At 34.6% G+C, this 18,702-nt stretch overlaps 2 protein-coding genes across 3 annotated transcripts; one reads left to right on the forward strand and one right to left on the reverse strand.

Annotated features, from left to right (window-relative positions):
• The first annotated feature begins 267 nt into the window (after positions 1 to 267).
• Positions 268 to 11,711, forward strand: LOC126677525 (DNA gyrase subunit B, chloroplastic/mitochondrial-like). The gene is made up of 21 exons (XM_050372189.1): positions 268 to 514; positions 590 to 755; positions 840 to 920; positions 1,031 to 1,144; positions 1,579 to 1,635; positions 1,960 to 2,061; positions 2,912 to 3,062; positions 3,176 to 3,252; positions 3,346 to 3,456; positions 4,634 to 4,704; positions 5,577 to 5,718; positions 6,171 to 6,269; positions 6,366 to 6,494; positions 6,641 to 6,755; positions 8,873 to 8,940; positions 9,723 to 9,836; positions 9,982 to 10,098; positions 10,228 to 10,281; positions 10,372 to 10,477; positions 11,040 to 11,170; positions 11,418 to 11,711. Exons 1-21 carry the CDS (start codon positions 378 to 380, stop codon positions 11,484 to 11,486), a joined length of 2,211 nt encoding a protein of 736 aa, XP_050228146.1. The 5' UTR covers positions 268 to 377; the 3' UTR covers positions 11,487 to 11,711.
• Positions 11,712 to 12,028: 317 nt separating this feature from the next.
• Positions 12,029 to 14,702, reverse strand: LOC126679085 (aspartic proteinase Asp1). Of its 2 annotated transcripts, none has more exons than XM_050374023.1 (8): positions 14,233 to 14,702; positions 13,988 to 14,105; positions 13,468 to 13,667; positions 13,139 to 13,363; positions 12,887 to 13,025; positions 12,523 to 12,729; positions 12,379 to 12,451; positions 12,029 to 12,306 (listed from the first exon to the last, which is right to left on the reverse strand). In XM_050374023.1, exons 1-8 carry the CDS (start codon positions 14,685 to 14,687, stop codon positions 12,197 to 12,199), a joined length of 1,527 nt encoding a protein of 508 aa, XP_050229980.1. In that variant the 5' UTR covers positions 14,688 to 14,702; the 3' UTR covers positions 12,029 to 12,196. The 2 variants fall into 2 exon arrangements, with proteins under 2 accessions (XP_050229980.1, XP_050229979.1); XM_050374022.1 differs by having other exon boundaries at positions 13,444 to 13,667.
• Positions 14,703 to 18,702: the final 4,000 nt, after the last annotated feature.

Raw genomic sequence — 18,702 nt, forward strand, 5'->3', positions numbered from 1 at the left:
TAGAAAGATTTGATTAATATTAAAAAACATGGCACCCGATCAATATTTTATAATACTTAAAATTTTATGACAATTCATTATTAGGATTATTAGAATATTTTTACATTTTATTTTGTTCTATTAGTTTAAAAATTACGGATTTTTGAAAATTATCTATTTTAGTTTTTTTATTTAAATTATCATTTAAATTAAACATAAATCTGATTTCGCGCAAATGCGCGGGATTACGACTAGTTTCACATAATAAAGACCCTAAATAACAAAAAAACAAGAAGCCCTAATTTCAATGGAGGGAAAAAAGAAACAAAAAAAGAAGAGAAATGGGGTTTTATCCTCGTAAACAAAATACAAAAACCCCAACAAATTTATAGCAAAAAATGGCACTTCTTCTTCTAAAACCCCGTAATCTTCCTCTTCGACGACTCATGATCATCTCCTCCGCTCGTTCTTCTTCACTTCTCTCGCACTCTTACTCTTCCCTCTCCCGCCCTCTGCTTTCCTTCAACAGCACCAGGTTCACATTTTTTGTTTATTTTTAGTTTCACTGCTTATTCTTTTGGATTTTATTTATTTATTTCATGTATTACAGGCTGAGTTTTCCATGGAGAGGCGTCAGAGTTACCATTTCAGCTCCAGCTCCGGCTAGTAGTGGATTTTCAGTTCAAAATGCCAGGGCATTTATGTCATCTACCACTACTACTGAGCCTTTTCAAGAATCTGATACCTCTAAGGCTTATAGTTCTGATCAAATTCAGGTCTGAATTTTGTAGCTGTATTTGCAATTTCAATTCATTTCTTAGTTATTCGTATTAACTGGGCTAAGTCGAGCTTAATTTTAGGTGCTGAAAGGCTTAGACCCTGTTAGGAAAAGGCCTGGAATGTACATTGGGAGTACTGGACCTCGAGGTTTGCACCATTTGGTAATGTCTTTATCACTTAGACTCGTGTAGAATGTAAACGGACATTTCCTATTCCACCTTTATTATTGGTAAATTCTCAGTAAGATTTTCTTTGTTGCATGTTTTTTTAGGTTTATGAAATATTGGATAATGCAATTGATGAGGCGCAAGCAGGATATGCTTCAAGAGTAGATGTTGTTTTGCATTCTGATAATTCTGTTAGCATCACTGACAATGGCCGTGGGGTATGAAAGTCGTTTACATTAGTATGTCTTGGTAAAATAAGTTTCATGTTTATTATTATGGTAGGATGTATATCTTTGACAGCATCCTTCATAATTATTTTTACTTATGCATTATCTACATTTCTACATTTTGTTTGTGAAACATTTGATGCACATAGTGCTCAAGTATTTTGAACATGTTGTACTTTGGCCAACAACCTAATGAAATTAAGTTCGATATCACAATACAATCTCTTGCTCTCACGCAATCATCCGAAAGCATCCATCTTACTTTATTATTCTTTTGTTTTTTTAATGCGATCTTAATCTGCATGTCTTCATATGATTAATTGTTCTTATATCTAATTTCTTCAGACCACATCTGTTCTTGTCAACTTTGTTATTGTTTTCTTACTTCAGTACTCATATGCTTCTTTGTTATAATTTTCATACAGATTCCCACTGATTTGCATCCAGTGACAAAGAAATCTTCCTTGGAGACAGTTTTAACGGTAAAACTTTGTGCTATTATTTTTACATTATTTTGTGGTTGGAGTTTAGCATAGTGTCTGCTGCATGCCACCCAAGTCATGTTTAGTTATTAAAAAATATTCAGTTAAACATTAGATTTGAATATTTACTATAATAATAGGACGTATGTTGAATTGTTTCAATGGCGATGTTTTATTTGGCATACAAATTTTAGTTTTTTCCATAATTAAGTATGAAGATTGGGGTGACTATTACAAAAGAATTTGGATCTAAATGTAACTTTTATTAGTTTGTTATGATATATTTTATTAGTCTTGTAGTATTCATCACTTTGTATTGTGCAGGTCTTACATGCTGGTGGAAAATTTGGTGGTGCTAACAGTGGTTATACTGTCTCTGGTGGATTGCACGGTGTGGGCTTGTCCGTCGTTAATGCCTTGTCTGAGGTGTGTATTTTATGCTATCCTATCTTCATTTCTCCTGTAATCATGAGAATTATTGTCCTTATATTTTTCATTTTCTTTTGCTATTTCATTTGAGCTTCCTTAATCTTTCATGTCTTGCTTTCTCTTATATCCTTGTATCTCATGTTACTTGTTTTTATTGTTGTCAAATTCACAAATTTAACTGAAATTGTTTGAGGGTTTACAAATTTAAATTGCAGAATCGGCTGGTAAAATTGTTATATTTTAGAAACTCAGAAATTAACTTTTGAAAACATAAAAATTTATCTAATCTAACATAGATTAGTATAATTTATTTAAACACTCATAAGAGTGAAATAATATCAAATAAAAGTTTAAATTGTGCCTTTTTACTTATTTGAATAGAATGTTTTGTGTATATTTTATTATTCTTTTATTTCATTTCAATAAAAGTTTATATAATTTTCCACACGATTTCTTTTTCAAATAACGAGGAAAACTATTAGATTAGCATGTAAATGCTTTTATACATTTTCTATTTATGTAAAAAAGCATAATCGAACAATATTATATTTAGATAAAGAATTTATACACGAAAACAATGGTCTTTTAATAGAACTGTAGAAATATACTCTTGTAGATAGTTAACAGGCTAAAACAAAAATTATTTTTTGTAGCATATATAAATTGATTAAATAATTCAAATTTAAACTGGAAGATTAAAATTTGTAAATTCATAACATTGTATTATTTTAACTTAGATTTTTGATCTTATACATGAGTTAATTCTATGATTTTTTTTTAAATGTAAATTCACTAAATTGTGTTAGTCAACTCGCGATTTCAGCAATAATTTCTTATTGTTTCACAGGGATTAGAAGTTAATGTTTGGCGTGATGGAATGGAATACAACCAAAGATATTCTCGTGGAAACCCTGTGACAATACTTATGTGTCATCCCATCCCAGTTGAATCTATGGATCGGAAAGGGACCAGTATCAGATTTTGGCCTGACAAAGAAGGTTGACATTTTTAAGCATTGTACAATTGATGGTTGCTAATTTATATTTGTTGCCTACTCCACAGAAAATTAAGGTTGATATTTTTTTTACATTTTGTTAAAACATTTCTGCAGTATTCACTACTGCAATTGAATTTGACTACAACACTATAGCTGGAAGAATTAGGGAGCTTGCATTTTTAAATCCAAAGGTAAATCATAACCTTTTATTTACTACTTTCAATTGGAGATGTGCTATTTTTTTTTTGGAATTGCTAATTTTAGCTATTCTTTTCCTTTTGCAGCTTACTATCACTCTTAAAAGAGAGGATACTGATCCAGAGAAGAACCAGTATGAAGAATATTTCTTTGCTGGGGGGTTAATTGAGTATGTGAAGTGGCTAAATACTGACAAGGTATTGTTCTTTTTGCCAAATTTGCCTTGTTATTATTGTAGCTATCATGTTTTTTTTTTGTCATCAAGCTAGCAACTTTTCTATTTCTGCTACATTGATCCTGGGAGAGTATATGTTATTGTGCTTTTAGGGGATCTGATTTCAAAGGATGTCGAATTTTACCTTTGCAATGCTGGTATAGACTTGTAACTGTGATTTATTCATAGGCCAATATGAAACGATAATTGGCAGTCTAGTCTGAATAGTAGCTTGGAGGCATGGGAGAAAAATGACATGACATCCTATCCCAATCTATGTGGAGACTTCTTTTGTCATTTTGCTTGGATAGACTTATATTTCATAGTAAAAGATGAATGAAGAGACAAAATGAACTGAAGCAGGATCTCATATTTCTTCAGGCAGCATTATATATATATATGAAATTATCAATATCAGAAGATTTTTTTTATAATGAAGATGAACTTTAGATTATGTAATGAAAGTTTCAATATTTGACTGGTGTGGACGTCATCCTTCTGAATATGCAACTGGGAAAGGATTACCATGGTTATTGAATAAATTGATATATCTTAAAGATTTGGTTTATATTTAGCACTTGTGTCATGCACAATACCCTACCTGAGGGATGTCGAGCTCCGAAGACTAATAAGCCGCATTTTTTTATTTATTGCATAGGGATGTGGAACTCCAAAGACTGATAAAATGCACTTTTTATTTATTGCATGGTCTATCATAGATTATGATACATTTACATGCAAACGGTGATGTACAACCTATTTTATCGGTAGCTCTATCTTGTATTTATTGCCATATTTGGAGTTCTAGATGTATTATGACCGTTGCTGAATATTAACATACATGGTTCTATGTATAATGCTGCTACACAATATGAGTTTTAGCAGTTGATTGACTTGCCTTTCACCAAAATGGCCAAAGAGGTTTTAGTTAGTTCACCCATTAACCTTAATCGCGATTGTATTTCAATTTTCTAAATGATGTGGGACTCCATTTCCTAATTACAATGACATTATCTGCCATGAGTTTGATAGCTTAAACCTTACTACTGTGCAGCATAACAACATTTTTCTCCAAGACTATATGTAAATTATCGTTTTTCTTGTTTTATGTGCTCTGTTTTATTATTCCCTACTTATGTTTCTTGTTGCTGTTTGATCAGAATCCAATTCATGACGTTGTGGGCTTCAGCCAAGAATTAGATGGGATCATAATAGATATGGCTCTCCAATGGTAAATGTCTACCAAGTGATATTACAACTTCTCTGTTAGTCTATGAATTCGCTATGTAGGTATGCAAATGAGTTGAGAAGCTAGGAACTAGGGTTGTAAAAACTCATTTTGTAGGCTAAAGATTTGAGCTTGAGGTTAAACTTGTTGAAACTTGTGTAGTAAACTGGGTTAGTTTGAGTTTTTTTACGGTCAAATCTTCTAAGCTCGTAAACCATCTTGTTTAAAGGCGAGCCAGCTCATCTAGAGGGTCATAAGCTACCTCATTAGGATTATGAATTAGCTTGCTTATAGTTGAGAATGAGAAACAATTTACATTGTAAGGAAAAAGAATGAGGGGTATTGTTCTCTCATAAAAGAAGGTGCCTCTTCTTCCTGCATGTCGTGTATAAACGATAAATTAATGGGCTTTAAGGTGCATTAATGAGAATTATCATGTGTGGTTCTCGAGTTATATCCGTAAGTTTAAGAAATGAATTGATTGGCTATAAAATTAGTTGATAGTAGATAATTTTAATATTCTTGGTTTGTTTAAATCTTGATAGCAAAGCTTGGGCTTGACTATTTCTCATTATTTATAAATGAGTGAAGTGCGGAGGCAGCTCCAAATGAGGTCAAGTCTGATAGAATTTCAATCAGCTGAGACTGAGCTGTAATTTCAAAGCTATAATCAAGATGCATCTCAGCATAAACTCCAACAAGTTGAGCCTAAGCTCTTAAAATCTCAACTTGGCTTGCTCATGCAGCACCTGCTCTGTGTAATTTATTGTTTGAAATTTTAAGTGACATTAGTGATCTAAAGTTTTCATTTAGATTAATATTTACATGTTGGTAATCATTTCCCAGTTTGATTTTGTTTATTCATTCTTTATTAGGTGTTCCGATGCATATTCAGATACAATACTGGGCTATGCCAATAGCATACGCACTATTGATGGTGGCACTCATATAGAAGGTTTCAAGGCTTCACTAACGAGAACTCTCAATAATCTTGGGAAGAAATCAAAGATCATGAAGGTACATTTAAATTTCATTACGTCCGGGATGTCCTATATCTCTTCTAATGTAGTCACGATATTTCAGTTGCTTTATTTCATTCTTTGTAGAAGAGATTGGGTTTTCTTGCTACTTTCTTATGTCGAGCTTTGTATTTTCTAAAACTCAAAGTTAGTGCACATTTTTGTGTATTTCAAATACTTCGCATATCTTATCTTCTGCTTTCTTGAATGACTCCATTCCCCTTGGCCATAATTGTACACTTTTGCTATTGCATCATGCTTGGACAAAATCCTATGTACATACATATCTTCTTATGACCTGAAAATTAATAAAAACCAGACTTGTATAAATCTGAAGTGGTGAATTTGGAGAGTGTTTATGTATACATTAGAATAAAAATTATGGCCGAGTTCTAGAGAGTTGTAATGGCTTATCCAATTAAGTAGTTAATCGCCCTCTATGCGTTTCAGGATAAGGATATTAACCTAAGTGGTGAACATGTGCGGGAGGGTTTAACATGCGTTATATCAGTTAAAGTTCCAAGTCCAGAGTTTGAAGGACAAACAAAGGTACTGGCTGTTTGTCATAATTTTCTGAGAGCCCTAATGTTTTGGCAATTTGGACATTTGTTGATGCTTTTTTCTCTTTGTATCCATTGCCCAAAGACGAGATTAGGAAATCCAGAGGTGCGGAAAGTGGTGGATCAATCTGTGCAAGAGTATTTAACTGAATATCTGGAGTTGCATCCAGATGTTTTTGATTCCATCCTTTCAAAATCTTTAAATGCTCTCAAGGTATTTCTTTCCTTTATTTTCACTTTTATCCTTTTTTTCCTTTGCTCCTCCTGTAATTTCTGTTTTACTATACTTCCTGTAATTCTTATCTATTCACTGCCCATTTATGTTAAGTCTCAGCCTTCCTTTTATTATTCTATATCTAGGCAGCTTTGGCAGCAAAAAAGGCTAGAGAGCTGGTGAGGCAAAAGAGTGTATTGAGATCATCATCACTCCCAGGAAAACTGGCTGATTGCTCATCTACCAATCCTGCAGAATCTGGTTTCTATTAATATCATTTTCCTCATTTGAAAGTTATCTAACTTGCTTTAGTTTGAACCATAATATGAAATTGCTTGTGATAATTGTTCATTCCATATATATGCTTATTTAGGGAAAAATTTGAGTGGAAAAATACTGACCTGTTACACTCTTTCAATGATTTCAATTGATAAAATTAAATGGATTGAGAACATAGTAAATGTGCAGAAGTGAAGGAATATTGCAATATATTAGCTAGGCCAATGAAGTCTCTTTCTTTTTATTTTTTCTGATGCTGATAATTCAGAATGATGTTTTTCTTAGCTTATTTTGTCCAAGACATTAGTATTAATAATTTTCCGACCTATTAGAATTTGTTTTTGTAATTTTTTAGGAAAAAATTGAAAACAAACCAAGTAATCCACTTTACCAGTACTCAAAGATTTGAAGAAAAACTTATTTCTGGTAATTGAGTTTGTTACTTAGGCTCCATAATTATTGCAACTAATTGAATTGGGCATAGAGGTGGCCATGGGCCGGGTCAGCCCGTGAACCGGCCCGAAACCGCCCCGGTCAAACCCGGCCCGAAACCGGTCAAACCCAGAACCGGACTAAAACCGGCCTGAAACCGTACAAAGGGCGGTTCCGGGCCGGTTCCAGATTTGTTGAACCGTGAACCGGCGGTTCCGGGTCGAAACCGGCGGTTCAAGGGTCGAACCCGTTTATAAAAAATATATATTATATATTTAAAATACATATTATATCTTTATCATATAATATCTTTATTTTCACAATAAAATATATGTTATATTTGTTTTAGTTAAAAATTTTGGTTAATATTTTAATTTTTTTTTTCAAATTCTTTATTTTCTTATAATACTATCCCCGTGAGTTATTTTATTGTTAAATTATATTTTTTAATAATTAAAATTTAATTTAATTTTTAATTGTTCTTCTAAACCGTCTTAAACCGGAACCGGAACCGTCCGGTTCCGAACCGTCATGGAACCGTCTCTTAGGCGGTTACGGGCCGGTTCCACTTTTTCTTGAACCGTGACCCGGCGGTTCCGAACCGGAACCGCCGGGTTATGAACCGTGGCCACCTCTAATTGGGCACACTGTTGATAATGGAAACTTAACAGCCATAGTCAAAAAATATTACCAGGTTTGGATTCATGATTGAGAAATAAACAAACTTCAAAGGTATCTTTGATTATAGGGTTAATGTCATAAAAATACACCAACTTTCCACGTTTTAATCACCCCGTTTAAAAATCATCATTTTCATACACGAACTACCTATTTTTCTCAAATCTATACACCGTTCAAAAATTCGGCGAAAATTGCTGAGTTGACAACCAGATAGTGATGTCATAACAAACCAGATAATGGCACATCAGCAATTTTCACCGGATTTTTGAACGGTGTATGGATTTGAGAAAAATTGGTAGTTCGTGTATGAAAATGACAATTTTTAAATGGCGTGATTAAAATGAGAAAACGTGTAAAGTTGGTGAATTTTTATGACATTACCCCTTGATTATATGATTTATTGACTTATTGTTATTTTCCTTTCTTGATTATGTGGACATGCATCATTTACCACCCAATTGCTTTTTCTTATTGATAGATTGTCTAGGATGCAAATTAGATGATGATTTGTACATCTGCTAAAGTTTCCCGAGAGCTTGCACTCGCATTTTTAAATTACAATACAAGGAAGATTTATGACACAATTTATGCATTGGCCACATGCTAGATTCCATTACAGTATCTATCTATTTGTGGATTCAGTAAATTTTATAATGGTATGTCATGATTTACCATCAGTTCAGTGCATTGATCAGTTCTTGCTGAATGGTTTGTTTGCAAATGCAAATATGTTTGGAAACGTGTTGATTATGCTTTGAAAAACTCTCTCAAATTTATGCGTCCATGAATTTTAAAATTGAATTCAATTTGCACATATGTATAGTTTTCAGTATCAGTTGATGCTTGATGCTTGAATTATATATTTATATGCATATATAGCAATTGAATTTAAAATTAGCTATATTTTAGAATAGCACTATTTTTGCTTCATTAGTGTTATGATTTACAGTATGTAATATGGGAACTTTATTACTTGCTGGTTGCAGAAATTTTTATAGTGGAAGGAGATTCGGCTGGCGGAAGTGCCAAACAAGGCCGTGATAGGCGCTTTCAGGTATTGGGCAGAATTGCTGCAGTTTTATCTGCAAGAACTTGCAACAATGTTCAACCATTAAACAACAGTGTGACTGTTAGCTAGGTTGTGTTAACTTCTAAAAGCTGTTTAATGGTTTATATATTTAGTTGCACATGCTTTTCTTTCTCTTTTCTTTTTCAGAGAATGTTTTTGAAGTATGAGTTCTAGAATATTTATTACCAATCAAAAACACAATTAATTGTTCTTAGAAGATTGAGTTATCATTTGAAGTTCTGTAAATTTTAAAACCTTCTATCATCTTTCTATATCTGAAATATGGAATCCAGAAACAATTTTTCACCTATTTATGTTTCTACTTCTTGACTGCTGTTTATGCTTATGGATAAATAATTTGGAAAACCAGGATGAAATAAATTATTGGTTTTGCTGAATGAATGAAACATACAGTTAGTGCAGGAAGATAACCTTTTTTATTTTGGCCAATTTCTGTTTGACTGGACTGTTATATTCTTGATTTTGGAATTGTGAAGCTACTATCAGGCAGGGTTTTTTTCGATGTATAACTCTTTAGTGTTTTAGGCCTCTTCCACATTGCTTGTGTTATCCTGTGGGTTACGCCAAAATGACATTGAATAGCTTTATAATGTAATATCATATGGTGTTTCTGACTTGTTATATTCTTCATTTCGAAATTATTACTTGTGAGTTAAGTTTGAGTTTGGTGTTTCTGACTTGTGCTGCCTCACAAGTAATGTTGATAGACACATAGTACATTGACAGTTGAAACATGTCGGATGCAGGCTATTCTCCCTTTGAGGGGTAAAATTTTAAATGTAGAAAGAAAAGATGAAGCTGCAATGTACAAGAATCAAGAAATTCAAAATCTTATACTTGGTCTTGGACTAGGAGTAAAGGTTATCTCATTGATCCATTTTTGTTTTTATTTTCTTTCTCGTCTCCTCTTATCCCTGCTCGCAAATGTCAGTAATATATTAGGAAAAGAAGTATTTCTCCTTTTTCTTCTCTATTTTCTTTCAAGTGATTTACATTTGGTTACAGGGTGAGGACTTTAATAAAGAGGCTCTACGGTATCATAAGATTGTCATCTTAACAGATGCTGACGTGGATGGTGCTCACATCCGCACTCTTCTACTCACTTTCTTCTTTAGATATCAGGTAGGCAATTGAGAAAAAGCGTCTAATAGAAAGACATTTTGGTAGAAAAGCGACGCAAGATAATTGATTTTCAAACGCTCGATAAAACTCCATTTGAAATGATAGTGATGGAATTTTTCTTTCTTGTAGAAATCCTTATTTGAGGAAGGTTGCATTTATGTCGGTGTTCCTCCTCTTTACAAGGTTTGTTTTGGCTACATGCTGTCAGTTTCCAAATAATAATCCATTGAATTCACGCATCTTTTTCTTTATAATTTTTTGCTGACAACCTAGGTTGAAAGGGGAAAACAAGTAACCTATTGTTACGACGAGGCAGACCTTAAAAAACTTCAGAGCTCATTCCCTCAAAATGCATCATACAATATCCAAAGGTTTAAAGGTAAAATGTAAAGCATACATTCAAGTTCTTAATTATTGTCTGTTGATATTGTTAGACGAATGCATAGAATAGACAAATGCTTAAGCAGTGCTTTTCATTTACTATTGTGAGCTTTTGAGCGTTCGCCATGTCTTAGTAATAACTGCAATAACCTAGAAGTCTTTAAATGACTTGATTTGATAATGCTGAGTTTTTTTTACAGCTGCTCAGACATTATACTTTTCGACTTAACTAAGTCCTTGATATCTTGTTGAAATGCTCACATTTTTCAGCTCTATCCAATTTTTAATATTATGCTTGTTGGAACTTGGAATTCATCTAGATAACGCTTGGCACTGTTTGCACTGCATTCATTTTGTAATAAAGCTGATCAATAATGTTATCATTGCATGCCACATTCTAAATTCGGACTGCATTTGTAGTTAAAGTACAAAACTTAGATTGAATACAATTCATGTAACTGAGTTTATTAAAATTTTAATATTTCCATTGCATATTAGAAAAGTGAACAGAAATATAATATTTTTTTGGATCTATTTGTTCTTGTGTATGATGAATACAGGCTTGGGAGAAATGATGCCTATCCAGCTATGGGAAACAACATTAGATCCAGAGAGAAGGCTGCTCAAACAATTAGTCATTGAGGATGCAGCAGAGGCCAATGTTGTGTTTTCTTCTCTTATGGGTGCTCGGGTAAGTATATCATCAATGACGATTGATCTCCACTTTATAATGTACTGTTTAGTTTGCCTTGCCACCATTCCAGTACACCTATGTGGCACTGAAATGGAAACACCGTCGGAAATGAAAGGATAACTTGAAAATAGAAAGTTTTAGGAGTTCGAAAAAACGGAAAGAAACCCGGAAGTAGAACTCTATAAGTTTTTCGTGCAATATAGCAGTATGTTTGTATTGGCTCTAATGTGCAGTGTGATTTCAGGTTGATGGTCGGAAAGAGTTGATACAGAATGCTGCACAGATGGTTGACATTGATCAACTGGACATCTGATAGGTCCACTAAATTAAGAGTGATGCTGTTTACTGTAACACCAGATTATGTGAACATTCCATTGTTTCTATCAATGTATTCAGTTTTCCTCATCTTTGCAGTTCTTGGTAGGTATGGCTTACAGTGTAGGAAGGATGAAAAATTCAGTGGCAAATCACTTACATTTGTAAAAAATTGTTGTACTTCACATAACACAGGCAATTATTAATTTTATTTTTAGATAAATTGTAATTCTAAATTGAGTAAGAATAAACCGCAGATGTGCTATTTGAAATTTATTTTTTCATTCTAAGTGTAAATACAAATGGGATAACAACTACTAACTCTTTATCAAAAAAGAAATTGTGATCATATTGTTCAATTAATTTATTTGAGTATGATTTTACTTATAGATTAGTTAGGTTCTCTATTATCATTAAGTTCATCTAATTGAATTAAGAAGATATAGACAAGAAAAGATAAATAAAAGAGAAGACAATTATATTATGGCCACAAATTAATTGAACTTATTTATATAGATAAATAAAATAAGATTTTTAAGATTAAGAATATGTATTTGTAACAAATCAATTAGTTGATGTTTTTGTAAACAAACAACTCTAAAGTTGATGAATTCATGATTAGAATATAAACAAGAAAGGAAGCATAGATAAGCATTATTATTGCCTTGCTTCAGATAGAAAATATCTACTTTTATACAAATGAGATGCCTAAATAATACTGCTTTTCGATTGCGGAAGGCGATCACAATTTGCCGACGCCCATCCTATCATTTGTTTCTCATTGTTGTAAACCACTAATCTCTCTACCATTGATACATCTAAATAAATCAACATTGCTATGTCAGTATATATATCATGTTTTAAAATCATACCCAAATGTTAGATCTTACCTCCAATCACATTTACATCCCTCAGTCCTACTTCTGTACCATTCAGAACTCCCAAGCAAGCATTTCCTTTAGACTGAAAATCCAATCAAATCCATTACTCTTACATTTGTCAATAAGTGTGAACATCAAATCAAACCAACTTACTGATATTATAAGATAGTTTTGTGGGAAGAATTCATATTGAATTTTACTAGCTCTCCAACTCCTTTTTTTGAAGCTTAACATAAATGTCTTGAAATATTTGTTCACTTCCCCTATGCTTCTAAAGGCTTTCTTCCCTTTCCAACACAGCGGCAGCGTTTCGTCGTCCAATGCTTCGGTCAACGGCGTTTTTGACACTTCTTTCTTCAACTAGAAACAAATATGTATGCCGTGGATGTTAGTAGAAATACTCCATGCTCATGATCAAGTTTGTTTAAGCATGAATGAGTTGCTTATGCCAGGAAACAAACATTCTCATTTAGTTTCTGCTGCTCATTGTGTCTTAACATTTTATATGCTCACTCACCAGATTTACTAAATGTTGATATGCCTGTGAATTCAGGTATGTATAAGAGCTCCCACTGTCGAAAACTACATGTAGATTTCTGATCCCAGTAGATTTTCCATCAAACATTAATTCCGCAGGTCCTGGCGAGTAGTGTTTTCTGGTATACAAAGATGAGCTGGTTAACGAAATTGCATAAATATGAAATAAAGAGCCAATTTTTTTCTTTTTTGAAAATGAAATAGAACAGAGGAAGTCATAGTGTCTGTTTACACATGGTCTCGAGACATAGGCGTCCAAGTTAATCGAGATGAATCATAAAGATCGTCCCCGAAGACGAGAAATCCTCCGCCACGCGCACTCAAACAATGGCCAACTACATTCGACACCAAACCCTGTCGACTAAGCTGTGATGGAAGGCTAGATATTCCCTTGCCAAGCCCAAGTATTCCATCTAAAGGATGATTGGATCTACCGGGTAGTTGATCATATCCACATCTGAAAAACAAAAGGCAAAGTCGCATTAACATTTACACTCTACGTTTCGTTAAATAGAAAATTGTGAGAAAGAAGATTGCCCGAGGGCCAGCAGAGGATTAAGCCTTTGTCCATTGGTAAAGTTGAGAAGAAATACATCCTTGACAAGAACACCGAGGGATGACCCACAATCCGCATATTCAACCTCATAATCACATTGATCCGCGTCTTGACAATTGCGGCCCCCGGGCTGCTGCAGGGAAGCACAGAGGGGGTCCTTACAAGACACTAGTTTGTTGCTGGGTTGGTAAAGAGGATGAGGTGCCTGTAAATGTCAAATTCAATATCTCCTAAGAATTGATTTTCTTTCTTCCAAACATAACCTCAAACTTTTCTCATCATTCAATATACTAAATTCATCTCTATAATCATTCCAGTTTTAGATTAAACATCAAATCAACGAAGATAAAGTTAATGAATGATTTTTTTTGGGTTCCGAGTGCTAAAGTCTCAATTGTTAGATGTCAGTTGCAGAGGCAGGGTTTGAACCCACGACCTCATAATGCACTCAGAGACGCCTTAGCCGTGAAGACGGCTAGGCCCTCACCGGCGACTTAATGAATGATGGATGCAGCATTTAATTACCTCAGTGCAGTGCTGACAGGGGGCATCACACTGGAGCCAAGTAAGGTCACTCCCAGTATCAACATCAAGAAAGTATGGCTTTGCTGGTTGCCCAATATTTAGAGTGACATTGTAATATCTGAAATTGTGAAAATTCAAAATTTAGAGTTATAAAAACAAGTGCAATAACCAACGAGCTATATGCGAAGATCGTGGGTTCTATTCCTCCCCGATTATATAAAAAAAAAACACGCGGAAATGCATACCCAGCAGGATAAACGTTTCCATGAAGAGGAAAAACAAGGGAAGAGGCAACTCTATTGATCATCATTGCCTGCCTCCATCTTTGTTGAGTATCAATATCATGGTCAGAAGCAGTAGATGTCCCCACAATGAAACATAGCAGAAGCAGCATCAACCCCACCGAAAAATGAGCTTCCCCATTTCTCATCGTCCTTCGTTTCAAGAAATCAATGGATGCTTGCAATATGTTTGTTGAAATGACTGAATGGAGTTTGGCGCCTTGTGGGTGTGTTTTAATGGGTGGAGGGTTGCTTCCGAGAGAAGAGTAGGGATTGGCATAGCTTGGTAGGGATGAATGGGATGATTGAGCAACAATTTCCCAAATTATTCTTTTCGTCCTGTCCTGTTTGATAGAGTGGGACGCAGGAATAAGTGTTGCGCTTTCCTTTATATTTGAGTCATGCATTGGTTGTGCCATGTCATAATTACAACAAGCCAATGAGAATTTGCGATAGGGAATCTTTCATTTATTACTTAATTTTTTTATTATGAATTTTTCCACATGGCTAACGCACCATTGGTTTGTTGCACGAATGACATGGCGCAACAGTTGCGTGCAATAATTTTTCTTTATATTTTCGTTGCATTACAAACGACCAATCATTTCCGAAACCGAACCAAATTGAACCAAAATTTTAATGTTGTTTCGGAATTTTAGTTAAAATGGTTTGGTTCGACTGCTATCACTCAACCTCTGCTCCTTATTATTACCTCCACCAATAATTTAAAAAATGTCATTCATTTAATTTTTAAATTTTTGGGGAGATGTTTTTGGAAGACATCTCCCCCTCTAAGGAGATGTAAACTGAGAACATTTCTTTTTATGGGAAGATGTAAAATGAAAACGTCCCCATAAAAAAAAGGACAAAAAGGTAAAAAAAAGGGCGGTATCTAATAATCAGACGCGGTATTTAGTAAAACTCTTTTACTATTATTGTTGTTTCGGATTTTTAGTTAAAACGGTTTGGTTCTATTTCTATCAACATATAAATTTGATATTCGGTTTTTAATTTAATTTCATTTTTTTAAAATTGAATCGACCGCAAAAATCGAGTAACAAATTTAAAAATTATTTAAAAAAATTAATGTTAGTATATTTATTTATATTTTTTAGTATTTATTCTTTCATTATACCTAATATATAGGTTAATTTAAAATACGTAAATGTATTATTAACATACATAAAATAAATTATTAATCAGTAATTTTTTAATTTTTTAAAATAAAAATTAGAAATAAACAATAAAAAAAATTTCAATTTTTAACCAAACCAAAATCTTCTGGTTTTTTCGGATGCGGCTTGAATTTGACTTCGGTTTTGGTTCAGTTTCGGATTAATACCAATTTTTGGTTTTTGGTTTTTTCAGTTCAGTCACTGAAACCGATCGAACCGACCGACTGCACAGCCGTATCGAATCGAACGTATATGTATTGATTTTACGTTCCAATTGCGGAATTGAGTTCTTTGGTATATGAATTAGCGTTTTGGATAGAATAATGATGTTTTAGCAGGACGGAAATATCCTAGGAATAAAATTTATGTGGCTGTGCGTGAAGCACATCCGCGCACAGTAGGCTGTGCGTCACCTGTGCAGACGCACAGGGACCTATGCAGACGCACAGGGGCTTGCGCCAGCGAACACCTCCGACGTGCATTCGCATGTCGAGCTCTGAATCGACGAGGTTCGGACAAATTCGAAAGGTATGTTCAATGCAAACTCAAGAGGACCTTGAAACACGAACCAGGACGTTTAATGGACTAAAAAGGACTTGAACAACTAAGGGAGTTTGATTAATTAAAACATAGAGATGTTTTAATTAGATCCTCTATTAATCAAAGTGATTAATAATTATAGGACTATAAGTTGATATTGAGAATGAGAATAGACTATACACGTTATATGCCTTGTAATGTCTATAGAGTCTACTCTTTAGAGTTAGAATTCTTATTTCAATTGTGTTTTAACAATTGTTTTCTAATTAGATCTAACGAGCTAGCTAGATGCTTGCAAAGCGGCCTAAACCTAACGGGAAATCCTATGGCGTCAATAATTCAATTTACGGCCTAGTAACCCTACACAGAGTTAAGATGGTTGTGACGTTGTGATTTCACAATTCATCCTGTGTTAAACAAGTGAGCATAATCTATAGTGTTAACTATACTTAAACAAACGGGGTTTCTCTTAGGGTTTCATCTGAATCGGTTATTTTGCTGCACAAAGTATGTTTATCCGTCTATATAGGATGTGGCTCATTGTGCATGTGAATTCTCTTTCTGTCCACATGTATACACATTTTTTTATGCACTTTGTTTCTACTATTCTTTTGGATTTGATTATGCGTTCTTCATATTCAGATCTAGGTTATCCAGACTGGTATTTCGACTAGATTTAGCAAAATCCCCTTAAATTGAACAAGGAATCTTTTAAACCTCGTTGACATTGAGTGCCTAGCACTCGCGCGGGTTTTGACCATCGGTCTGATCAGAATGGACTCTCCGTCAGATCACGGGAGTTGTGCGTCTCGTCGATCCGGTTCTACTAGTTCAATCAAGAATCGATTCCTAGTTTGGGTTAGCTCGAAATTGGCTCTAGAAGTTGCTGGTTTGCTGGGCCTCGTGCTCATGGGCCCGGTTTATACACTATGTTACATATCTGAAATTTTGAGTCCGTTTTACATCGTGTCTGGCCTGTTACAATACAGAAAATGATTCTACACTAAATTATCTACGTCTGGGTTCAAACTGGACCTGATTTGGAGCCCGGATGAGCCTGGAAACATGTTTTGAAGTTCAGATTGCGTCTATAAGGATTTGGGAGCGAGTCTGGAGGGCTAGCGAAAGAGGAACACGGAGCCAGTTTAAGCTGTCAGCGCCGGCAGGATGACTTGGCGGCGGCGCCGGTTACAGCGGCGGCGCCGGTTCGTCAGCAACAGTTCTGGAATTTTGTTTCGCTTCGTTCTCACTCGTTTCAAGTACGTTTCTCATGAAAAAATAGTCAAAATAACCTAAAACTGAACAAGGAATCCAAAAAAAGTAATTTCAGAGTGTTTAAAGCTCATATAGGCAAAAACTAATTCCAGGGCAGCAACTATTTTGGGGAGTTTTTTCATGAGAAAAACAGCTAAAATATACCTATAAACATGCATTTTAAGGCACCTAATTGATTGTTTTCCAGTTTTGAACATTAAAATAGGTAATTGTAGTGATTAACATGCTTTTTCATTGAATTTTATGGCGATTTGGCAATTTAATGATTAAGCTATTTATGGCAATTTTATGATTAAAATTAACACATAAGCTAACAATACACCCTAGTACACACAATTACAGCAATTATGATATTCATGGCATGGAAAATAAAAGGAATAATTATAGAGGGTCCTCAAAATTACCGGTCTGAGTATTTGGCTTGTTTGCTGGCGAAGTGGACGCGGAATCCAGCTTCGAATCCGTGCGGATGTTGCGTTCTTGGAGAATTAACACGTGTTTAGTGTTTTCAGGACTGGATTTTAGTGTGTCTGTGTGTGGTGGCCAAATTCTACTACCGATTTCTAGGGTTTGTGTGCCGCCTTTAGCCAGGCTGGCTTAAGGCTGTATTTATAGTGGTTAAGGGTGACCTAGGGTTTTCTAAAATCTTCTATAATATTCTAAAATATTGTTCGCCTGGAAATATTCCGGACTCGAATCTTTGAATTTATAATCGGGATCGGTTTGAGATTTGATACTTTAACGAACCTATGCAGATATTCACAGGGCTTGTTTGGTTAAAAACACTTAACCACGTGATCTAAAAGTAATAATCTGGGAGCTACAAACTCAGGCGAGATTAATACCGAAAACTACTCCTAAGTTAAAACAATCCGGAGATTGCGAGATAAAAAGCACTAGGCTTAGGTTTTTGATTGATTGATTTGTTGATACAAGAATAATGAAGCTCTGAGCTATTTATAACTCCTCATAACCAAGATTCCTAATCTAAGTAGGACTAAAACTCTAGAAAGAAAAATACTCCTAATGAGTCACAAACTCCTAATAAGAAGAAAAAGCAATAATTAAAAGGCTTTTCTTTGGGCCTGAATCCCTCGTAAGCCCACATGAAGCTCCTATCCAGCAATTCTTTGGGCCAGTGTAAACAATGCCCCCAACAAGCTTGAAACATTTATTTTTGGGCTTGTTCTTCTCTTAATACTTTCTTTGATACTTCCCGGCCACTGAGGCCCAAATTATCGGAAGGAGATTTTAGAGGGGTGCGCATTTATTGACCTTTCGGTACCCCTTTCGTGCCACATCATCACCAGCTGTCCTCCACGATGTCACTCCTTAACTCCACGACCTTTCGGCTTTCTCTGTTTTTTTCTTTTAAGAAAAAATACCATCTCATTTACTCTTTCACCTACTCTCTCTGCATTTGTCAAGCTTTCTCTCTCCTCAG

The sequence above is a fragment of the Mercurialis annua genome, linkage group LG4 (genome assembly GCF_937616625.2).
Source record: "Mercurialis annua linkage group LG4, ddMerAnnu1.2, whole genome shotgun sequence".
NCBI lineage: Eukaryota > Viridiplantae > Streptophyta > Magnoliopsida > Malpighiales > Euphorbiaceae > Mercurialis > Mercurialis annua.

Coding starts and splice junctions, on each gene's coding strand:
- LOC126677525 (XM_050372189.1), top strand. CDS start 378: ATGGCACTTCTTCTTCTAAAACCCCGTAATCTTCCTCTTCGACGACTC. Junction 756..839: donor ATAGTTCTGATCAAATTCAG/GTCTGAATTTTG, acceptor GCTTAATTTTAG/GTGCTGAAAGGCTTAGACCC. Junction 5,719..6,170: donor AGAAATCAAAGATCATGAAG/GTACATTTAAAT, acceptor TATGCGTTTCAG/GATAAGGATATTAACCTAAG.
- LOC126679085 (XM_050374022.1), bottom strand. CDS start 14,687: ATGGCACAACCAATGCATGACTCAAATATAAAGGAAAGCGCAACACTT. Junction 13,026..13,138: donor CCTATGTCTCGAGACCATGT/GTAAACAGACAC, acceptor TTTGTATACCAG/AAAACACTACTCGCCAGGAC. Junction 12,730..12,886: donor ATCAACATTTAGTAAATCTG/GTGAGTGAGCAT, acceptor ATTTGTTTCTAG/TTGAAGAAAGAAGTGTCAAA.